This window comes from Pectinophora gossypiella, chromosome 19 (assembly GCF_024362695.1).
Source record: "Pectinophora gossypiella chromosome 19, ilPecGoss1.1, whole genome shotgun sequence".
Classification (NCBI taxonomy): domain Eukaryota; kingdom Metazoa; phylum Arthropoda; class Insecta; order Lepidoptera; family Gelechiidae; genus Pectinophora; species Pectinophora gossypiella.
Genome location: NC_065422.1, coordinates 8,686,107 through 8,709,114, shown reverse-complemented (window position 1 = coordinate 8,709,114; position 23,008 = coordinate 8,686,107). Strand labels below are relative to the sequence as shown.

Genomic DNA, 23,008 nt, shown 5'->3' with positions numbered 1-23,008 from the left:
TTTCAAAATAATTCTTCGATTATATTAGTTGTATTTGAAAATAATAAATAAAACTAAAGTCTTAGAACCGGTCATAATTTATTTTTGTATTGTTTATGCGAAAGAAAACATATATAAATATATATTTTACATTTTTCCTTTCAATATAAAAGTACAAACATGCTTAGATCAGTGCAACATTCCACTATCACTCCGTTTGGCATATAAAGTTCACAGAACATAAGATCAGGTTTATACACTATACTCTATAAATGCTAAATAACGCAGTGAAATAACTTTATTGTCAAAATTAAATGGGTTTAGAACAGTCACGGTCGGATACGGAACCGTTATATATTTAGATTTATATCGTTTTATAGTAAGTTGAACACATTTCTCGGCGACAAAATATCCTCATCTATTCATATCACTCACTATATCCAATTGTTAATAACCTAATCATAACAAATATTATATCTCAGTGACTGTTCTAAAGTCCAACAAATAACAGGGATACATATACAGAAACTTGACAAATGCAACGCTAGAATTAACATAATTTTCTATTAATACTAGAACCGAATATCTATATTACAATAAACGAGATTACCGAGTGCCTTATCTACTATAAGGCAATTACATTCGTAGATATGAGAGCTGTCATATTGAGGGCACACGAACAACTTAATGTAACGACTATTTTTGAAAGATTTTTATCAACGATGCCCGATTTACATTATTCCAGTTCTGCGATGAAATCCAATGCTAAATCGTTACTGCCGCTAGAATGTGCCCATTTCATTTTAAGCGCTGGATTCAGTCGCTGGAATTGATTGAATAATGTAAATCGGCCAATGGAGAGAATTGCTCTCGAGAGGTATTTAAAGAAATAGCAAGATTATTTTCTCCAAGTAACGAAGGAGGAACTAATCTTCGACTGCGTTATATTTGATACTCTCACAGATTAACTCGTCGTGTGCCACGCCTGAAAACACAAAGTATAACCTTGCGATCAAATCACATCCGACCCAAACCCCGAGCATATTTCTCATCAATAACACTGCAATGTAATTTACACTTACTTATGCAACACAAGCAAATGTAAATCACACATAATCAATATACTATTAAAATTTATTCAGGTAATATTATATTCGTTGAATCAAATAATAAGAAATAATTGTAAGACATCCTTTGAGTACTATGCCCTCTCAATCGTCATATACAAATGAAATAAAAAACATCTATAGAAAATAATATGACATAATATTCGAATACAAATAAACCAAATTCTAATTATTATCCATTTATCATTATAAATCTAAATTAAAGTACGTACCTTGAAGAAATAATTTCACATGTAATAAGACACGTTTCGTGCGTAATATTTAACACATAAACAATTAAGTCGATATTTTAGCACGAATAGCATCTTTAAAAAATAAACAAAATTCCGTTTGCATTTCCGAACTTGACGGATAGTTAAAAACACCGAGGCGCCATAGTATCACTTTTAGTCAGCATTTTACTTTTAGATAAGTCAATATATTTATCAAAGAATCTTAAAATCTGGCGGTGTAGTTCCGTGGTATTTGATAGGCACTTTTTAGCCTAATAATATTTGTCGGCGCACCACTGTGTATCTGTTTGTTCACGTCTAGGTTCTGCAGTGGTGTCGGTTGTCTAGTAGGCGGAACCACGAGTAGAGCGCGATGGGTAGAGTGAGCAGGAGTGCGCCGCGGGGCGAAGACCCTCAGAAGCCGAAGCTGACGTTGTGTCCCACGTTCTTCGCGGCCAGCGCGGATCGCGGCGAGTTCGGCCCCGTCACTCGGAGCCAGTTCGATACCTGCAATATAAGAGTTGTAGATTGTATTCGTGTAATCGATAGGACTATCGAAGCAATTCATCTAAGAAAGCAATATTGCTATTTGACATTTGTTGATATTGCGCACCTACTGTAGACGACAGGTCGACATGGCAATTCTCTAGTGACGTGACGTTTTCAATATCGATATATTTTTATTATGTATGTAACAAAATGTGAATAAAATAATACCACGTTTTCATTTAAGTTAATATTTATTGCTCCAGTTTTCTGCCGTGACTGACAAATTGCATTCGTTGTTATCTCTTTAAGCTTTGTCAAACACAAATCGCTCTTTATGTTGTGTTCCCTGACGAAGCGTTTAACGGCGGCCCAGGCTAATTCAATAGGATTTAAATCGCACATATATGGAGGTAATCTAATAATATCATGACCATGTCCTTTAATTATATGGTCAATTTTATAATTGATATCAACGAGTTTATGTTGTTCTATAATTCTAAATTAATCTGGCTTTCTCATTGATCTATCGCACGATATATTATTGTCTTCCAGCCAATTTATCATAGTAATAAATTATGTGAGCGAGATTATAATCGATAAACGCGGTCGATACGGACTCGTGCGACACTAAGACTAAGACGCCGCGGGGACTGTGCGGGGCGACCCCGCCTCCGCGGCTTACCTCATGCCCCGATTGCCATGTCGACCTGTCGTCAACTATACTTTTATATGCGCAAATGTCAAATTGCAATATTGCTTTTTAGATGAATTGCTTTGATGTGGCCTTTTTAACCACCCAGTACTGCCTTCACACAATATCGATTTCGATACCATCCATAGTATTGCTTTTAACTATTGCAAGGACTATCGATAGCAACGATAGTTAGCCACTATCGATACTATTGGATTTTCTTTAACTATCGATAAACGATAGAGATACCAGAGATATGCATCGTCTAATGCGGAAGAGACCAGATATATCTCTTTCGCACTAACGGTAAATAGCTTAGTAAGAAAGAGACGAGAGATATGTGACTGTAATCATGGCTTGTTTCAAGGCTAAGTTGTGGGGTAGAGATAAGTTGAGACGATGTACCGAGCGCACCTGTAAGGGCACGTTCCTGCCGGCAGGCGCGCAGGCGGCGTGGCTCCGCATGTCCTTGTGCGGCGTGCTGCGCGCGGCGGGCGCCCGCGCCGGGGACTCGGCCGGCCACGCGCACGCGCTGTCGTCGGCGCCGCACGCCGCGTGCCATCTACAGGAAAAAAAAATCAAAATTTATTGTTACATACCTATTATGTCGATGTTAATTATTAATGCAGCTGTCACTATCATTCTATCATGTAAAAAACATTACGAAAGTTTCAATTTTCACAAAATCAAAAACATATTTTTTTGCAGATGGAAGTCTATAGTCTGTTTACCCCGGCGAGAAATACGGCACGAGTTTATGTATGTGTATGTAAACATAAACAGCCTATATACGTGCCACTGCTAGGCACAGGCCTCCCCTCAATCAACCGGAGGGGGTTTTAAAAGCTGTTCACATAACACTCATTATTATGATGTTTTGGCGGCGACAGTGTGCTGCCACCAAAGGATGTTTCTGGTTATTGAACAGAGCATGGCAACCCACTAGCTACAGGATGGAGGTGTGACTAGGGATCGACGATCCAACGTGTTACGTTAGAATTTGTGTATCGCGTTGTGCGAACTTCATTAGCGCGTTCTAGGCGATCAGGGTTGAACGATAAGCGCCATCTGTGTTATATAGGCAGAACTAGCTGGCCAAATAGTTGGGTCCTCCACAACACAATGTGAAAACGTCTTTTAAAAAATCAGTATATCATTCTTTTCTAACTTCATTCTAATGAAACTCACAGGATAAAAAAAAGAAGTACGTATTTAGATTTAACCACATTAAATTTAGTATGCATTACGTTATGTATGGGTACTGTGATTGCATTTTTAGTTCATTATCATGATTAATTTAAGAGCCATGCTCATGTCGGTGTAGCATTCTCCATGCTACTTTTTTAGGGAAAAATAGAGCGGTGGTTTTCCTCTTGCCTTCCGCGCCGCAGTATTCTGTCTGACGCAAGCGAGATGGCGCCCAGAGTAGTATATTTCCGTACGCTCCTTAGGGCATTTGTAGTTATGAAGTATAAAATATAACATACTTGTCTCTCTCCTCTGGTGGGTACAAAGCGACCGTGTGCCTCCATCGGTACACGTTGGGGAACCTATCAGTGTTTATCAGACAGTCAGCCAGCGCGTCGAACACCAGCCGGTCCATCTTCGTTGGCTCCTCGCTGGGGATAAAACAACTTATGATAATAAAGAAAACAAGAAAATATTTATTATTAAAAGACACAGTAACATCAAAAAACGAAACTTACTTAAAATTATATAACATAAACAAGAAAATTATGTATGAAATTGGTCCAAATATGCTTAGTTTATATACCCGCGTAAACAATACAACAATAAAATACTTGTTTCTTTAGGTTAGGTAAGCGGACCCTGTGAAAAACGGGATAATGGTGATGATGATGTACCACACTAACCCGTATATGAAGGGCTCCGCTAGCGCCCGGTCGCTGGCGTCTTCCATATCGTTGTCGGATTCGGCCGACTGCTCGGAAGCCGTGTGATAGGCCTCCTCCTCGCACTCCGAATTCCCGGACGCAGCCGAATCGTCTTCTGAGATCTGAGGAGATTTTATATAGACATATTGGTGCCGATTCAGGCAGACAAAATAATTTTATTTTAGTGTAAAAATAGTGATGTTTTCACTCACGATAAGTGCGAGACAGAGATATAGATAGTTTTACAACTTTCGAACTAAATTAAAACTAAGTTGGTGTCCGCAAAAAATAATTTACAAAGAGGATAAAATTAGTTATAAAGTCTAATTCAATGATAACTTTAATAGAGTACGGTCACGAGCATTAATATGTATACACTTTGGTACCATGTCACATTAACTTTTTTGACAAATTGAACTGTAAGTCTCACTAAATGTCAAATATGTTAGTGCGACAGAGTCCTAAAGTGGGTACATTACATTGCTCATGACTGTACATTTATATAATTGATAGAGAGATGTAAAGTTACTCCTTTTGAGCCTTCTTTTGTCTATTACAAGGTTTAATTAAAATTGTTACTGTAGCTGTAGGCAACGCACCGTGCATCCTAATTACTTTTCTAACAATGTTGCTTTAAGGTTTATTAAAGCAACATTATGAGGTCCGCAAAGTAGGTACCTAATACGAACCTCGTTCAATTCGTACAAACCGGGCGCCTACCCCTATTCAGGTAGTCGTCGGTTGCAAGCCGCAAAGTTACTGTCGCTGGCAATAATATATCGAGCGGCTCTCCGAACGCTTCTTTCCTGAATTATTTCGTCGTTTAATTTTTATCGCCTGTAGTTACAGTATAATACATTCTTTTTTGGTAAAACTTGCTATACAGGGTGTTAGTGACATCGTAACGAAACTTTGAGAGATGATTCAAAGCATGATTCTGAGTTGATAAGTGAAATTTTCTGTCGCAAAATTCATGATTTCCATCGGAAACGTATATAATTAAAAATAATTTAAAAAACAAAAAAACATCATATTAACTCAGAATCATGGTCTGAATTTATTATCCCTGAAAGTTCTCGTTACGATGTCACTGTATATTATGTATGTACCTCGGCGTCCACGACCCGGCACTTGGCCACGTCGAGCGTGTAGAGCGCGGCGCCGCTGTCCCCGGCCGGCGAGTTGACGGCGGCGGCCGGCTCGGGCTGCTTCTGCTGCGGGTGCCCGTCGCCTGCGCAACCACACACGATCATCATTGTTATAATATACTAGATATTACCCGCGGTTCGCGTGGGATCCTGCTATTAGAACTAAAAGTTTCATGCAAACTTTGCAATCCCTTTTAGGGGTTGACTTTCGCAAAAACCCGTCTTAGTAAAAGGAGACAAAAGGAAGGAAGAAATATGATTTGAGATTTCATAATGAGTGAGTCAGTTAGTGACCTTTCGCAACATTATACATATATATACAACTTATTTTCTACTTACTTGCGTTATACTTGTAACGCTATCTATATTATTTTTGGAGAATATAGCCTGGACAGTCTCTCATTAGCGCGGCACAGCGCTGAGTTAATGTGAGTTTATGCATTGTATGTGAATCGAAAAACTGCAGTATGATTTGTTATAACATACATCACTTGCAACTGTTTTTGAACTTATCTTTAGTAACCTAGAAAACATACTAGAAAGCAATCAAAATATATAAAGATGCACATCCACTCACCGATGTCATGGTCAAACGTGAGCCGCCTGATAAAACTCTCGCCCTTCGGACTGGTCGAGAGTATCGACCGGTTCTTCCTAAACGAGGCATTCTTCTTGCTATTCCTCTCGAACGCTTCAATCTTCCAATCACACCGACATTTCGCGGCCTTCTCCCATATCTCTGTGCATTCCGTCTCTGATATCGCGGGGCCTTTCGTCACATCCGTTTCCGTAAGTTCCTCGCATATAAAGCTACTCAAACACCGCACATGACCGTCTATCACTTGCACCAGTTTCGCCCGGTTGGGACCCCTAAAACCAATCGGCTTCCTCTCATCGTCAGAACTGAATATGTCGTCGTTGGGACACCGCAACTTCACTAGAAACTCCACTAAGTTGTTAATATCGTCCAGGTCTGTCGTTTGCTGCTTCAGTTTGTACACCACTAGTTGCGCTAGCCGCGAGTGTATGAGCGCGAAATCGATATTCTGGAACCGTTCGTCGTCCATGTAAGTGAATATTGTGTGTTGGAGGTGTTTCGCTTCCGATTTGAGAGATTCGCCGGCTACTTCTGGCTCGGCGGTGAGGGAAAATATAAGAGCGTCTGCTATTCTTTTCGCGAAGACTTGACAGGTCCTCTCGATGCAGACTAGTTGGCTAACGGTGTGGTTTATCGTGGGTGGTGAGTCGCCGTTTGTTAATTTCTTATTAAAGCTAGGTTGTCGACATAGTCGTTGTCTGATTGGATCTGTTTTCCTCCAGTGGGGAGGTCTGTCGGTGATTTTGCAGGTTTTCATGGCGACGCACAGTTCGGACATTGGGCTGAGGGCGGAGGATGCTTTTGATGGGCTTTGTGAGTTGTTGGCTAGACTGAGCCGTGATATTGATAGGTCGTCTGGTGAGTGAAGCGAGTGTTCGAGGCAGCTGTCGCTGTACGCGAACGAGCACGCACTTTCGTATTTGGCCTTGAGATAGTTCTCCAGTAGAGTGAGTCCCTCGCTGGACCGCAGGTCCGTGAACGTGTCCAAGAACGGCCAGTACTCCTTCCATCCTACGTGCATTTCTTCCGCTAATGTTCTGAAAACAATGATTTTATTTTAGTTTCGTGTTGGTCTCTTAATTTTTATTTACCATCGGGGTAAGCAGAGTCTACGGAGTTCCATTTGTTTCGATTCTGCCACACTACTCTTGCTTCCTCCACATTCATCAATCGCTTCATACACGCACGCCGGTTCAGAGTAGATCGTACTAAATTTTTTCTGAATTTTATTTATGAATTCATTCACAAAGATTACGACGTCTCACCACGTTTATTGATGAGGCCATACGTGTGTATATCTATTTTTTTTTATCACTACATAGTATAAAACAAAGTCTATGTACGCTTAAATCTTTAAAAGTACGCAGCGGATTTTGATGCGGTTTTTTTTATATATAGAGTGATTCAAGAGGAAGGTTTATATGTATAATAACATCCAAGAAATACTGGATGATACTTGAGGTTTTTAATGTGATGTCGTAAATAATTTCATTTTTTCCTCAGCATTGCACCCGAGCGAAGCCGGGGCGGGTCGCTAGTATAATAATATAGGCTCGTTGACCACAATCTCACCTGATGATAAGTGACGATGTGGTCTAGGGTGGATCAAAGATTCTTAATCTAAAAATAAATTAAGTATGTCACCTGCCGACAGCTTCAAGCCCCTTGGTCATCTCTTTAAGCCGGAAGGCGGGCGGCGCGAGGCGGCCGGCGGGGCGGCGCGGCGGCGTCTTCCACCGGCGGTGGAAGGCAGCCGCGTGCTCCGCCTGCATGGGGCCTGCGAACGCGCGGATCTCGTACCGCGGACTTAGGGGGTCATGGTTTATTTCCTGAGAAAGTTATCGACAAATTCAGTCCGTGGTAAACAAGGTAGTTCATATGTTTTTTTTACATTACACAAGAGATAAATGTAGCTCGACAGTCGATACGAATTAGTGAGGGGCAGAGTGTCCGTTTTATCATATGCCGTCCACTTCACTAGCGAACGGATCTTGCTTGTATAACCCGCGCGTTTAAAGAATTGATTTGAAAATAGCGTCCGGTCGCATGCTTTCTCACTCACACTCTATCACTGTCTATACTCACACAGTTAAGTACGCGCGGCAAAAAATAAAACAACGAAATATTGTATTCTGTTTGAAAACAACACTCGGGGTTCGCATTCCACGCTTCCTAGATGCGCTTCTAAGTTTCTCTGTCGTTCGTTGCCACTAGTTTTCGTTGATTTTTCTTGTTGAGTTTTTCTGTTGTTTGTTTTGTTTTTTGTTTTTGTAACATAACGTTGATATTTTTATATTGTGTATTGGTCATAAAAAACAATGAAAAGTAATAGAAAAAATAATAAATTGATTTTTGACAAGTTGTTTTACAAACTATACCATGAGTACACGCCGCCATTTTCATATCAATTCTCTAAGCGCACGGGTTATATGCATCATCATCATCCCCCTAGCATTATCCCGTTTTTTCACAGGGTCCGCTTACCTAACCTGAAGATTTCGGATATCTTGCTTGTATTGATTTCCAAAAACGCTTTGGTCCCACTCAAGTAAATGTACAATTTCAGCATTTCTATGAGTGAATGAGTATTTATGTTTATTGCCTAAAGATCGGAAAGAAAAAACTTTAGAAAAACTTATTTTCAATCAAAACTGCCTTTTTCGACTGATGGCTTTTCTTTGAGAGACGGGATACACTCCACGTTGCTCCACATTTTATATAGTAATTTATCACGGATTTTAGCTGGACAGCATGGAGAACTTTCATAATTTAGGAACACTCGACGATCTGGTGAAGGTCGCGGGAAGCCGCTGGATGCGGGCAGCGCAGGACCGATCGTCGTGGAGATCCTTGGGGGATGCCTATGCCCAGCAGTGGGCGTCGTACGGCTGATGATGATGAACAGTGCAGCTACATTTGACCTTCTAACTTTGATCCTCATTCATGGTTGTCTTTATTATAGTGTAAGTACCGGTGGTTGCGAGGGAGTGAAGGGTCGCCCGATGGTGGGCGCTCCGCTGTCGTCCTCCGAGTGCAGCACAGGCACGTAGTAACGCTCGTCAAGCATGGTGAGGATGCGCCGAGCTGTCTCGGGCGCCGCTGACGGAGCGCGCTTGCAGATTATCTGCAATGTTACAAACGTGCATTCAATATGGCGCTTCTAAGCTCAACTAGGAGCGAATAAAAAAAGGTACGCGTTTTGCTGCTTAACAAATCCAGTCGTCACTTCCCTAGCGTTATCATAGGACTAACAGACAGCTCCGTGAGTGTGGGTACTTACCTAGAAATACAATCGATCAACATGACAGGAGTGTCAATTGGCTAGTTTTCAACTAGTCAAATCAGTTACGTTTTACTAAATGTCAAAACACGAAATTACTATGGGATTTGTATGAAAAGTACACTGTGACGTCATAGAAAAACGTGACAAAATGTCGGACTTTTTATTACGATTTTCTTGATTAAAATTCATAAGTAAGTTAAGTTTATCTTGCGATGAATGTACCTCTGACTACCCTAATTGGAATATAGTCGTGAGTTTATGTTATGTGTGGTGGCGGCCTTGATCTACAGCAATTTCTTCCAGGCAACCAGAGGCTCGTTACTACTTACCCGTTGGTCCAGGTTACTACTTACCGGTGTAAGTAAGTAATCGTTACATGAGTCATGTCAGGGGTTTTTGGCGGCTCAATAGTAACCCTGACACCAGGGTTGATGAGGTTGGTAATTCACCTTACAACCCACACGATAGAAGAAGACCAGGGCTGATGAGGTTGGCATTCCACGTCACAACCCACACGATCAGAAGTACTCACATCTTTGGGTCGCTCTCCAAACTTGTTCGAGGCGTTCTTGTCGCACTGCGGGAAGGAGGTGAGTACGTCGACCGCCCCCTCCGCTCCGAACTTGGCCGCGAAGTGAAGCGGAGTCTCATTCATCGCCTTGTCCGGCGTGTTCAAATACCTGTCTACCAGGATCTCGGCGAACTCCTGCAAATTGGATAAAATATACATGAGAATATTCAAACAATATTCAAAAAGTACCCAGAAACACAATCTATCAACATGACAGTGCCAATAGGGTAGTTTCCAACTAGTCAAATCAGTTACTTTTTAACGTCAAAACACGAAATTACTATGGAATTTGTATGAAAAAGCACACTGAACCGTCATAGAAAAACGTGACAAAATGTCGGACATATTATTACGGGTTTCTTGATTAAAATTCATAAATAGGTTAAGTCGATAAAAGAAAATGTTTTTCTGTAGTTTTAGATCTGTCTTTATTTAGTAATCGGAATTTCATAATTTATCTTGAACCTATAGTTATAGTACACGACCCAATGAAAAACCCGGGCAAATACAATAAGCATCTCGCTGACATGCATCCCGTTTGACGTGTGCTGTCAACTTAGGAATGAAACGGTGAATGTTTCAATTATTGCTGTGTCACAATTATACAACAAAATATTTTACTCCAAATATCTGTACCACGAACGTACAGCCCATACTAGGAGAAAAGATATACTATGTACCGGACCGCATTGGCATAGATTTAAAGCCTTACCTTGCAGGAGTCAGGGTCAGCGTCTGCGCCGTACAGCGTCTGCACGAAGTCCGGGTTGCCGACCGTGGTAAGGATCAAGTTGCATAGTTCCGCGTTCATCGCCTTCGCGGCCACGTGTAGGGCGTTGTAGCGGGATCCCTCCTAGAACAAGCGGGAAACACAATTCATAATTATTATTTTTTTAAAGACGTAAAATATGATCCTAACGACCCGATTACTCTAGCCATAGAGGCGGCGAAACAGCTCGTACAACTATCACTTCAAGACCCCCGATACCGACCCAGCCGGCGTGGTCGACTATTTCCCTCCTTCAGCAATTATCGCTATCGGCCCACTAGGGTCGATTCTTACAAATATAATGCTCTCAGTCGATGCCTTGACTTGAGGATCGCGCCAAAAGGGCACCCTCAGGACTGTTGTCTTAAATTTTGTACCAGATGCTCCTTGTTTGAACGGCCAAGTAGTTAATGCTATTTGCGGCAAATCCACAAAAAGTCACCGAAAAAACAATCGTACTTTAAAAATAAAATAAAACGTTCCGTGCACATTACAGCTGCAAATTGATAAGCTATAATACGTGTATCCGAAGTATCCAATTATAAAACGCCCTTGAATTGAATTCACGTGAATACAAACAATTTGTCGCGGCAGGGGATTGACCGAGGTATAACATAATACGAGTAGGCGTGGCCAATAAACCCAAATGTTTGCTCACGCGAGAATTATAAATACCCTGTGGACCGGTCATTTACTTTACAAATTGGCAAGTTTTCTAAATAGCTTCGAAAGTACATCAGTCTTTAGAAGACAATGCAGGTATTGGCATCATACATGTTTTATATGATATAGACTGGTTATAATCTAAATCTAAATATATAAAAGGAGAAACTGACTGACTGACATATCAACGCACAGCCTAAACGGCTAAACGTAGGCACTTGAAATTTGGAAGGGACGTAGCGTAGGTACCGTAAAGGTGCACTAAGAAAGGAATTCCCGGAATTCCCATAGGAACGGGAATTAGCGGGAAAATCCTTTTGTATGAAAAATCTAAACCGCTTAAGTTAGACGCTTGAAATTTGGCATGCAGGTACCATAGTAAACTTAAAGCTTAGTTGCAACAGGATATTGCAAAATTCCCACGGGAACGGGAATTATCAGGAAAAAACATTTTGTATGAAAAATTCTAAACTGCAGAAGTTAGATGCTTGAAATTTGACATGCACTCCTCCACACACAAAGATCTCTCTTTTATAACACGCCACGCGGACGAAGTCGCGGGCAAAAGCTAGTATGATATATAGGGTGATAGTGACATCGTAATGAATACTGAGAGTGGTATTTTCCGTCGTAAAAGTATGGAACTGAAAATAACCCCTTCCGGTTGATTGAGGGGAGGCCTGTGCCTAGCAGTGGGACGTGTATAGGCTGTATATGTTTATGAGGAGCTCGGTAGCGCAGCGGTAAACGCGCTCGGTCTGCGATTGTTGAAGTTAAGCAACTTTCGCAAAGGCCGGTCATAGGATGGGTGACCACAAAAAAAAAAGTTTTCATCTCGAGCTCCTCCGTGCTTCGGAAGGCACGTTAAGCCGTTGGTCCCGGCTGCATTAGCAGTCGTTAATAACCATCAATCCGCACTGGGCCCGCGTGATTGTTTAAGGCCCGCCTATCCATCCATAGGGAAGGCCCGTGCCCCAGCAGTGGGGACGTTAATGGGCTGATGATGATGATGTTTATGTTTAGACAACACAACCGTAAGTGAAAGATTATAACTAGATGAAATGAGTTATACGTTGCTGATTGGCAACACGCCATTTTTGGTATCGAAAATAATACATCGCCGTGGTCGATTTCTATCAATACCACTACGTCAAATATAATATGTAAACATATAGAATGCCCTACCCGCGACCCCTGAGTGGTATAGGGTGTTAGAAATCAATCGGCATAATCTCGACTGATGAGTGGTTGAGCGTTAGGCTGACGATTCGGATATCCCGGGATCGAATCCCGGTGGGGAAATATCACAAAAAATACTTTGTGATCTCTAGTTTGGTTAGGACATTACAGGCTGATCACCTGATTGTCCGGAAGTAAGATGATCCGTGCTTCGTAAGGCACGTTAAGTCGTTGGTTCCGCTTACTATTTACTGATGTAAGTAGTCGTCATGTCAGGGGCCTTTGGCGGCTCAATAGTAACCCTGACATCAGGGTTGATGAGGTTGGTAATTCACCACTCGACCCACACGAGAGAAGAAGAAGGGGGATAGTTCAGGTCATGATTCTGAGTGGATATCAAGGAGAATTTCCTGTCCACGGCATCCAAGATGAGCATAACAATTTCGTAGCAAATGGAATTCCATAGTCTCTGTGGGAAATTGGCGTTAGGTAATCGAAGTGTATCAGGGAGAAAGTCCAATAACCATCCAAAGCAGCCGCTGGCTGTACCCACTCGCAACAGAGAGAAGAGTCCCAAGTCCGTGCTCAGAGAGGCCAAGGAGCTTCGGAGGTTTTATTTACATCATTTTCACCCGACTGCGGCGACGCAAAAAGGAGGGTTGTGTGTTTTAACAAGTTTCTGTCGCCCTCATGTATATATACCTGCATGATGGCGGGTGTGTTCCCGCTGCTGACCAAGAAGCGCGGGTTGTCCCACACGCGGTCGCGCACCGTCGCCGTCAAGCCCGCCTCTATCGCCTTGCGGAGCGCCACCATATCCTGAGGTGATGGAGCCTTGAACGGGTAGGGTTTCTCGCCCATTAACGCTGCAATAAAAAAAATAGTTTAGATCTCTCTAGCATTATTCCGTTTTTCGCAGGGTCCGCTTACTAACCTGATTTTTGACAGGTCCGGTTTATTACAGAATAGACTGCCTGTCTGACCTTCCAATCCGCGAAGGGAAAACCAGCCCAATACAGGTTAGGTCACATACATCCGAAAATGTATTTCTCGGTAATGTGGGTATCCTCACGATGTTTTCCTTCACCGCTGAGCACGTGATAATCATAAATTCGACATCGTGTGTCATATTATTATATCGTGTAGTTGTGAGGTGAATTACCAACAGTATCATCCCTGGTGTCAAGAGTTATTATTGAGTCGCCAAAGACCCATGACTCATGTAACGACTACGTACTTACATCAGTAACTAGTAACCGGGACCAACGGCTTAATGTGCCTTCCGAAGCACAGATCATGGACAGGTGTTCAGCCTGTAATGTCCTAAACGAACTATGGATCACACACTTATTTTTCTGATATGTCCCCACCGGGATTTAAACCCGGGACCGGTACTTTTGGCTCTGTTCACCCTGTAATACGGGCGTGACTGTATGTATTGATCATGACGGTTGAAATATATACGTAGGTACATACCTACACAAGTATAATAATACCAGATAAAACTGTTCGCGCCGTTTTCTATCTTACGACATTCATCACCTTCCGAAATATAAAATAGTATAATGACCTTTGATAAGTTTTATCTATCATACATAATGTATTCTTATAGTGTGGACTGTAGTGCGGTGTTTTTTAAACAAAATTATTGTAATGTGTTGTAGTTCGTAATTTCAGCACCAGTCTACAAGTCAGGATGGCCGAGCGGTCTAAGGCGCTGCGTTCAGGTCGCAGTCCACTTCTGTGGGCGTGGGTTCGAATCCCACTTCTGACAAGACTTTTTGGGGTCATTTTGAGTTTTTGAAGAAAAAAAATACAGCCTATTTTCTTTCTAGCGAAAAATTTATGCAATTAAAAAAATACATTTGAAGAGTTTAGTCATGTTAAGTATAAATAGAATAAACTCTTACATGTATATATAATTATATAGGCATATACTATTTTTTTATTAAACGTACGAAAAAAAAATCCACATATATTTAAATATTATTAAAAAATGTTCACGCAATGGACTTAACAATTGTTGGACCATTATCTAATAAAGGTCGAGCTTAGAGAATACGGCTCTCCTACACCACCACTTACACCACGTTGGTCTAATAGGGTAGTTTCCAACTAGTAAAATCAGTTACTTTTTACTAAACGTCAAAACACGAAATTACTATGGAATTTGTACGAAAACGCAACCTGTGACGTCATAGAAAAACGTGACAAAATGACGCACTTATTATTACATTTTTCTTTATTAAAGTTCATAAGTAAGTTAAATAGAAAAAAGAAAACGATTTTGATACCTTTAGACTTTAGTAATCACAATTTCATAATTTATCTTTGACCTAGGAAACTACCCGATTGAAAGCTCGGCAAAACGTGGATATTTAGTTCATATTGCGGTGGATGTACCTGGATTACCCCGATTGGGAAGTAAGCGTGACCTTATGTTGTGTGTGTTATATCATAAAGTTCTACTAAGTATGATAACATTCATAACATAAATAGCCTATATACGTCCCACTGCTGGGCACAGGCCTCCCCTCAATCAACCGGAGGGGGTATGGAGCATACTCCACCACGCTGCTCCATTGCGGGTTGGTGGAGGTATTTTTACGGCTAATAGGCGGGACCCACGGCTTAACGTTCTTACCAAACAAAGGACAGTCTCACAAAGTGATTTCGACAATAAAGAAAATATGATAAACAAATGTAAAAGTAAATTAAAAGGCGCGCCACCACACCAATTAAGTAATAACTGGTATTACATTTCGATTACCGAGAAAATAATAAAAGGGCTTCATGTTTACCTAATGTAGGTAAGCAATTATTTAAAAAACAAGCCTAATGGACAGATGTATTCGTGCTAGATTCCATCGAACATCGACTATACAAGCTCTAGACTCCTAATAAAAGACGATTGAATTCTGTCAACATATTAGAATCCCGCTCAACCAGTCCCTGTGAACAACTGGATAATGCTACGGAGATGATGATGGAACGATCGACCAGTCGCGACTAAGATTAATCTACCCGGTATTTTACGTAGTACGTAGTCGTTACACGAGTCATGTCAGGGGCCTATGGCGCTTCAAATAACCCTGACACCAGGGTTGATGGGGTTGGTAATCCACCTCAAAACCCACACGATAGAAGAAGAAGAGTACACGTCGAAAGGTCACGGAAGTAGCCGCGATACATGGGCAATTTTCCCAAAATACCGGGTCTTTTTACTATTGAGCCGCCAAAGGACATGGCTCACGTAACGACTACTAACTTACATCAGTTAGTAACCGAGACCAAGAGCTTAACATGCCTTCCGAAGCACGGATCATCTTATTTTCGGACATTCAGGTGCTCAGCCTGTAACGTCCTAACCAAACTAGGGATCACAAAGTGATTTTCGTGATATGTCCCTAACGGGATTTGAACCCGGGACCTACGGATCGTGAGCCCAACGCTCAAACCGCTGGTCCACCAAGGCCGACATGTTCTTAGAATAGGCAGTTACAGTTTACTAAACGTCAAAACATGAAATTTATATTACGTTTTTATTGATTAAAATTCATATAGAAAATGTGTTTCGTTAGTTTTAGATCTGTGTTTATTTAGTAATCAGAATTTCATAATTAATCCTGAACCTAATACACGACCCAATTTGAGTGAGCCAATCAGAAAACAACACCCCCATTCCATACATTAGGCGTCTATTAGATTGTATCATCGATCATCGAACCATTCGTACGTCACTATCAAGGACGCGCCTATAAACAGCTGCATTAATTCACTATGACGCATCCTGTATGTAGTACCTCCTGTACTATTGATAGGTAATTAGTTATACTGCGTTGTTTTATACTAGCTGGCACGCCAATGCTATTTTCTACGATCGATATAACTGTTATATGTCGCTTTGACGAAAGTAGCACACATTCTTTCTTATGTTGGCATACTCATAAAATTGACGTCCGAGATTTGTTTACAATGGAGACTATTTCAGCGTACACTAAACCTAATTTTACTTTGACAGCTCTTGAATTAGTGCTGTCCTTCACTTACAATACGCGGAAGAAAGAGACGCATATTTAGCTACAAGTGAGGCATCAAAGCCATTGTTTCTACCGCCGCACAATAGGCTGAAAGTCGTGTCACATATAGTCCCCCAATAAAATAGAAACATATCCAGTTTTGCATGAAATTGATACAGAACCTTTGAAACGCGGTTTTCTGCCTAATTTTCGTGGGTACAATACAATACAATATGTGGGTATATGTGGGTGTATACAATATATTGTATACCTACTTATATGTATTGTATACCCGAGATATATCTTGGGATTGTGGGTTTCCTCACGATGTTTTCCTTCATCACTGATCATGTGATAATCATTTATGATCCAAACATGAATTCGAAAACAAATTCGACTATCATTGGTTTAAGCCTGTGCTGGATTGGTATACAATCATTACCATTGATAATTAATAAATGATTACCTATTTCCAACTATCTTGTTTTCACTTAATACAATGATAATGTAATGCAAATCTAAAGTAGCTGATTAGATGATTATACGATTCAGACATGATTATAGTAATTAAATGAAACTAGCAGATTCTAAATTGTTTAAGCAGCATTCTAGAAGAATCCGAAAAATTCAAAGCCTATTAAAGTCTTCTTAAATATAGAATAAAAATAAATTAACATTTAGTTAATATTTATTTATTATTATTAATATTATTTTATTGTGAAAAATTGTATGAAGTACTGTATTTATTTGTAATAAATAAATAATAGTAATTTTATACATTTAAATAGCCTTTAAAGGCCTAAAAATAACACAGTAAGTAGACTCCTGTATTACACTAATAAAATATAACATTAAAGCCTATACACACGTCAAGCTTGTTTCCTAAATTGATCCCACCGGGAATCGAACACGGAATCTCTTAATTTTTCGTGGTCAAGTTGCCATCTCACCAAAGAGGGTGTCAAGAAAATATACTCTCATGTTGTTAAGTATAAAACTATAAACAAACATAAACTCTTTTATCTTACCTAAGGGCTTGACATGTTTAGTTTCCTTTGTCTTGCTAATTATGATAATATTTATATGGAATGTACATAACTTACTCAGACCATTAGCTAATGTTTGAAGCTCAACATACTCAACATCAACATACTGAGTAATGACCTTGTTTTTATTTTACTCAACTCAAGTTAAGTAACAGGTTTGCTTTTCTAGCTCAAAAGTTGTTTGCTTCATTAAAGTAAATGCCACATCAATGGGTACTTACAACTTTTTTGTTTTACATAAAGAATGGCCCCGATTCCTGCAGACATCTCTTAATTTTACTTTAAGTTATACCTGTCATTTTCTTATCCGCCGAAAAGGAAAGGGACGGATGATTTTAGGAATTAATTTTAGGAAGAATGAGTAAATAAATGAATAACCCGGGCGAATTTTTAGACGGTTGTTTTAGATTTGTGCTTAAAATTGACGTGTGTTCCATAAATTTTATGCTTGTCGATTACCCGTCCCTTTCCTTTTCGGCGGATAAGAAAATGACAGATATAACCTAAAATAAAATTAGATGGTATTTACAGGAATTAGCACCATTATCAAATTAAAATGGCATTTGATATACATTTCAGAAGTCTATGTTTTTCAACGTATATGACAAGCAAAAACACGGTGATAAGAAAGGGCAAGAACCTCAAAAACTTACATTACATTTGAAAACATAAAAAAATAAATAAATAAATAAATAAATAAAACACATTTTTGATACTCTAACAAAGGAAGCAAGTAATGAAAACTACCTAGACATTAAAGAACCAAAAATACCAAGAACGCATAACATAACATACTATATCCCAGTTGGGATAGTCCTCAGGGGTAGAGGTACGCCCATCGCAAGATGAACTAATTAGGCACCCACACCTCACTAAGATATCTGTTAGATTAATGTGATAAATGGTGAGCCGTATCGCCATCTATACTGGTTGAGCCAACTGTGTTAGTGAACACAGCACTTACGATAATAATAACTCATTGGTGCAAATCCGGTACCGGATAGCCTTACGATTACAGTCATAGCCAACACTTACAGTCATAAGCAACACTTACAGTTATCGTTGCCATCAACAGTATCCACCGGCTCAGCACCACGCAGCGCGAAGGAAACGGCGTCCTGCCGACTCTGGAACGCTTTGAACCGTGCAGATTTGTACCGCCGCACCAGCTCCAAAGCTTCCGACTTGTTTTTGTACACGTGGAGAGCTTCTGTTGGTCAGAAAATTGATTTAAATGTAACTAAATATAATGGTAATAAATTACTGTGGAGACAGAATGCTCAGGACAGAAAGAGATGGAAGCAGAGGGGAGACGTTCTCTAAGCAATAGGCTAGGAGAAAAAATACAGTGATAATTACATACATAATATACATAAGATGTAGATGTAGTGTAGCTAGAGACTACGGAATTTCTACGGACCACTTACTACGACCCTGACATACCACTTTCACTTGTTCCACTCTCTATTTATTTATTTGTTAGTCTTATTTATCTTTTTGTTTAAAAAATAAAATAAAAAAAATAAAAAAAATCTTTTTTTTTTCATTCAATGTTTATTTTTGTTGTATTAGTTTGTATTATTGTTTTCTCATCATACAGCACATTGGGTCATACTGTAATGTTGTATGTACCTTAATAAATAAATAATAAATATTTTCAGTCTACTGTGATAATTAATAAGAAATGATAGTGACTTAAAACAAGAATATTGCGTGTGGCATTGCCGGCATTGGAGTGTGCAGAAGAATTTCATTTAATGTGACACAAACTAAAACCATCAATCAGATATTTCAGGTCTTAAAACAACTATTTGATCTAAAAAAAAGGTTTACATAGGCTCCTCCATCACAATATTTTTAAACGTAGTGAAGATAATGATGTAAATGCGATTGTGTGTGCAATGAAATGCTATATTATTATTATATTGATAAACAGGGTCAGCGCTTCTTAGATTTAGTAACATTAATCAGTCTGCATACTCTAGCAACTTGCGTAATATAAGAATGAATCAATTCCAAAGTCTCTGCTTACTCCACCAGTGGGAAATAGGCATGAGTTTATCTATATACTTGTATGATTGATTAATATCTAATAAATTGTATAATAAATAAGGGGAGAAGCTTAACCAATCATTTTAATAATAACTTTGTTTAACTATTGTGTCTGGAAAACTGGGTATTGTAAGAAAGATATGCAGAACTGATTAAATTAATACAAGATAATTTTTTTTGCATTTGGTGGAGTATGCTCCATACCCCCTCTGGTTGATAGAGGGGAGGCCTGTGCCCAGCAGGGGGACGTATATAGTGTTAATGTATTATATATTTATCATTACACAATTAAACGCAATATTTACTAATTCTTTGGTTACCCTAGGTGTCATTATGCAGTTTACATTAAAATTCTGACTTATGTGACATAACTTATTGGCAAACTAATCAACATACAATAGAAGGTGCACTGTGTCATTGGGTAAGACACAAATACTAGTAAATAATGAAAATCCTTGAAATATTCCACAAAGCTGTTTTTTAATGACATTATATAAATAACTATTTACTTCACTATCTTTATGAGGTTTAAGTTCAAAAATTAATAAATTATAAGGTTTAACGTAAATATTTAAGTTTCAATAATACTTTTAAGCAATAATCGTTGACCTACATATAATATCAGTTGTACTTAGCTGCATATATAAATAAAACTGTCTTGTAGATAAAATAGATAAGCGGGCAGCATGTAAACAGTAGAAAGCATGACACGCGACAGGGCTATGAACTAACGAACTTTCCTGACACACATACCTTCATCTGGCCCTTTCTTGATTTCACAAGGAATGTACACTCCATAGTAAGTCGTAGGTGGCTCTGTAGACGTAGGACTCTCGGGCGCGCTGGTTCTCTTCCCGATCGAGTCGAAACGTAAGAACCTACTAAATAATCCCATCGCCCCATCTTTCTTCTCAGTTGGAGATATATAAATCTCCTCCTTTATCGTCCCCCCGACTGCCTTACCACGTTCAGGTATAGCCACAGCCTTCGACATATCGCATCGAACTGAAAATAGTAAACAAAATATAAATGTTTTGTGACGCAAAAGTTTATTTTTACAGCTCGCCCTACAATAACCTCCTGTTACTTACCTTATAGGTGTAGGATGTCATAAAAACATATTCGGAACTTTATTATTTCACACAGAAACCATATTCACCACATTTTATGGTAAATAAATGTAGCTGTATAAGAAAAACGGCTGTATTTGCAACAGAAAGAAATTGAAATGCGTTGATCAAAAGGATGGATGACGTTTTGACAGTTTGAGATTCCAGCACAGATCATAAAATAAATCATTTTGTCTATGCTCTATGAATAAAAAAAAAAACATTTACTACACCACCGCTCTTCAGAATTTTAGGACGAAAATCGATTTTATTTTATATCGATTTATTATCAATGAATTTTTACATTTGTATTTTGTATTTGTTTAGATCATAATAATAATTTTTCGGGTAACATTCCATACATACAAAATGACTATTTCTCCTTTTTCGTCCCTTCGCTCTTATAAGCAGTAGTATTATCATAATCAGCCATGTGCTTATTATATTATGATTCTCTCAGATCTCATTATGTTATGAATGAGTTCTTGCTTCTTGCACATTATTGTCTAACTTTAGTAAAAATATTTTGCCTACTTTCAAATATTTATTTCTGGTACAAGTACAGTTTATTGAACTTGTTTCTACATTTTTAATCAGAGCCTGAAGCTGTGTACATTTAATAATAAAAAAAACTAAAATTTCAAACAAAGGGGCTATCTAAATAAAAATACAAAACAAAGTTACAAAATTATTTATTTCTTCTCCTTGCGTTTCTTATTACTACCTGTATTAATCAATGGAAAATTCAATGCTCTTTCTATAGATAAAGCGTACAGATTTGCATTTATCTTTTTTAGTTTCTCCATCTCTTGTAGCATTTTATCATCATGCTTTTGTTCTGATGGCATACATGTGTTTGAGTCTGATTCAGTTTCAAATTGTTTAGGCCAAAATTCTATATTTTTATTAGTAAGTATTTCAAGTTCAGGCACCTCATCACCTTCTTTTTCCATTGATCTGTCCAGACTATGTAAAACAATGTTTGGGGAAAACTGAAGTTTATAAATCGCTGGGTAGTTAACACTGAAGAAAGCGTTAGTTATAGGACCCTTGTGTTGAATAATCCTTGTTGGTTGCTTACTTCTTATGTGCCACAGAATAATTTGATCATCATTTGATCCTGACATCAATGTTTCTCCATCAAGTGATACTGATAGACATGTCACAGCTTTTGTGTGTGATTTAAATGTGGGGCAATTTTTTTCAGCATCGGCATATACAACATCACGGTTTCTAGGAGCATTTGTCAGATTCAATTGATGTATTTTTCCTTCAGTGGTTCCTATAAAACAGTTTAATTCTAACACATCCATAGTGACTGAAGACAGTGGTGCATCAAAGACTACATTCAAAAGTAATGTCCCAGTAGCTAAGTCGTAGATTTTGAAGGTTCTATCACTAGACACAGTGCACAGACGGCCATGTATTCCTGTTTTACTAACACACAAGTCAGTTACAGGTAGGGAATGGTCTGAGAACATGTATACAGGGTCATGTTGACCAGCTGTTTGCTGAGTCACTAGTTCTACTTCTGGATGAGCAGCAATAGTGGTCAGTGACCAAACCATGACCATACCATCTTCAGCAGCGGAGATAAAGTACTTTCCGTCTGGGGTGAATTTTAACATGACCACTTTTTGATAATGACGATTTAAGATGGTCAAAAGGCTCCCCGAACTCACTTGCCATAAATAAATTTTCTCGTCAATGCCAGCTACACAGAACGATCCATCTTGAGTAAATGCAAAAGCACTTGCTTTCCCTGGCAGAATGAACCTCATTCCTTGTACAGTTTGCTGTGAATTCAAAGGCCAAACGTGTAATACTGGCTTTGTCTTCTCAACTGCCGCCAAATAATCACTACCTATGAAGGAGAGGGTTTTTGATTGTGCAGTTCCGCCGCCTTTGTAAGACATCAAACTGGTGCCCGTATGAGGATCCCAAACACTGCAGCTCCATAATGTATTGTTCGAATCGCACGTCACTAACACTTCCAGCAAGTTGGCCATTATTTACTCGGTTACTTAACACATCTATTTTTCAAAGTTTTGTTCACAATTTTGATAGCAAGTACATGTGGTTTTGAAATTTGCCAAATTATGTTTCATATGAAACGAATTTTGCAACAGGTGTTTCACAAAAAAGGGACAGCTATGGAGTGAATTGCGCTTTTCGAAA

General features: G+C 39.2%; 2 protein-coding genes and 1 non-coding gene across 3 annotated transcripts; 1 reads left to right on the top strand and 2 right to left on the bottom strand.

Moving 5' to 3' along the window:
• Positions 1-61: 61 nt before the first annotated feature.
• Positions 62-20,986, bottom strand: LOC126375642 (ankyrin repeat and LEM domain-containing protein 2 homolog). The gene is made up of 14 exons (XM_050022670.1): positions 20,813-20,986; positions 20,475-20,726; positions 18,724-18,879; positions 13,307-13,470; positions 10,706-10,846; positions 9,955-10,128; positions 9,111-9,263; positions 7,784-7,968; positions 6,119-7,176; positions 5,503-5,624; positions 4,373-4,515; positions 3,986-4,117; positions 2,913-3,060; positions 62-1,825 (listed from the first exon to the last, which is right to left on the bottom strand). The coding sequence occupies exons 2-14, from the start codon at positions 20,713-20,715 to the stop codon at positions 1,733-1,735; spliced, it is 2,910 nt and encodes a 969-aa protein (XP_049878627.1). The 5' UTR covers positions 20,716-20,726; positions 20,813-20,986; the 3' UTR covers positions 62-1,732.
• On the top strand, positions 14,295-14,378 carry Trnal-cag (transfer RNA leucine (anticodon CAG)). The gene has a single exon. It is a non-coding gene; the product is annotated as a tRNA-Leu (tRNA).
• Positions 20,987-21,506: 520 nt separating the features above from the next.
• LOC126375685 (WD repeat-containing protein 18) lies at positions 21,507-22,984 on the bottom strand. The gene has a single exon (XM_050022778.1). The coding sequence runs from the start codon at positions 22,837-22,839 to the stop codon at positions 21,523-21,525; it is 1,317 nt and encodes a 438-aa protein (XP_049878735.1). The 5' UTR covers positions 22,840-22,984; the 3' UTR covers positions 21,507-21,522.
• Between the last annotated feature and the right edge of the window lie 24 nt (positions 22,985-23,008).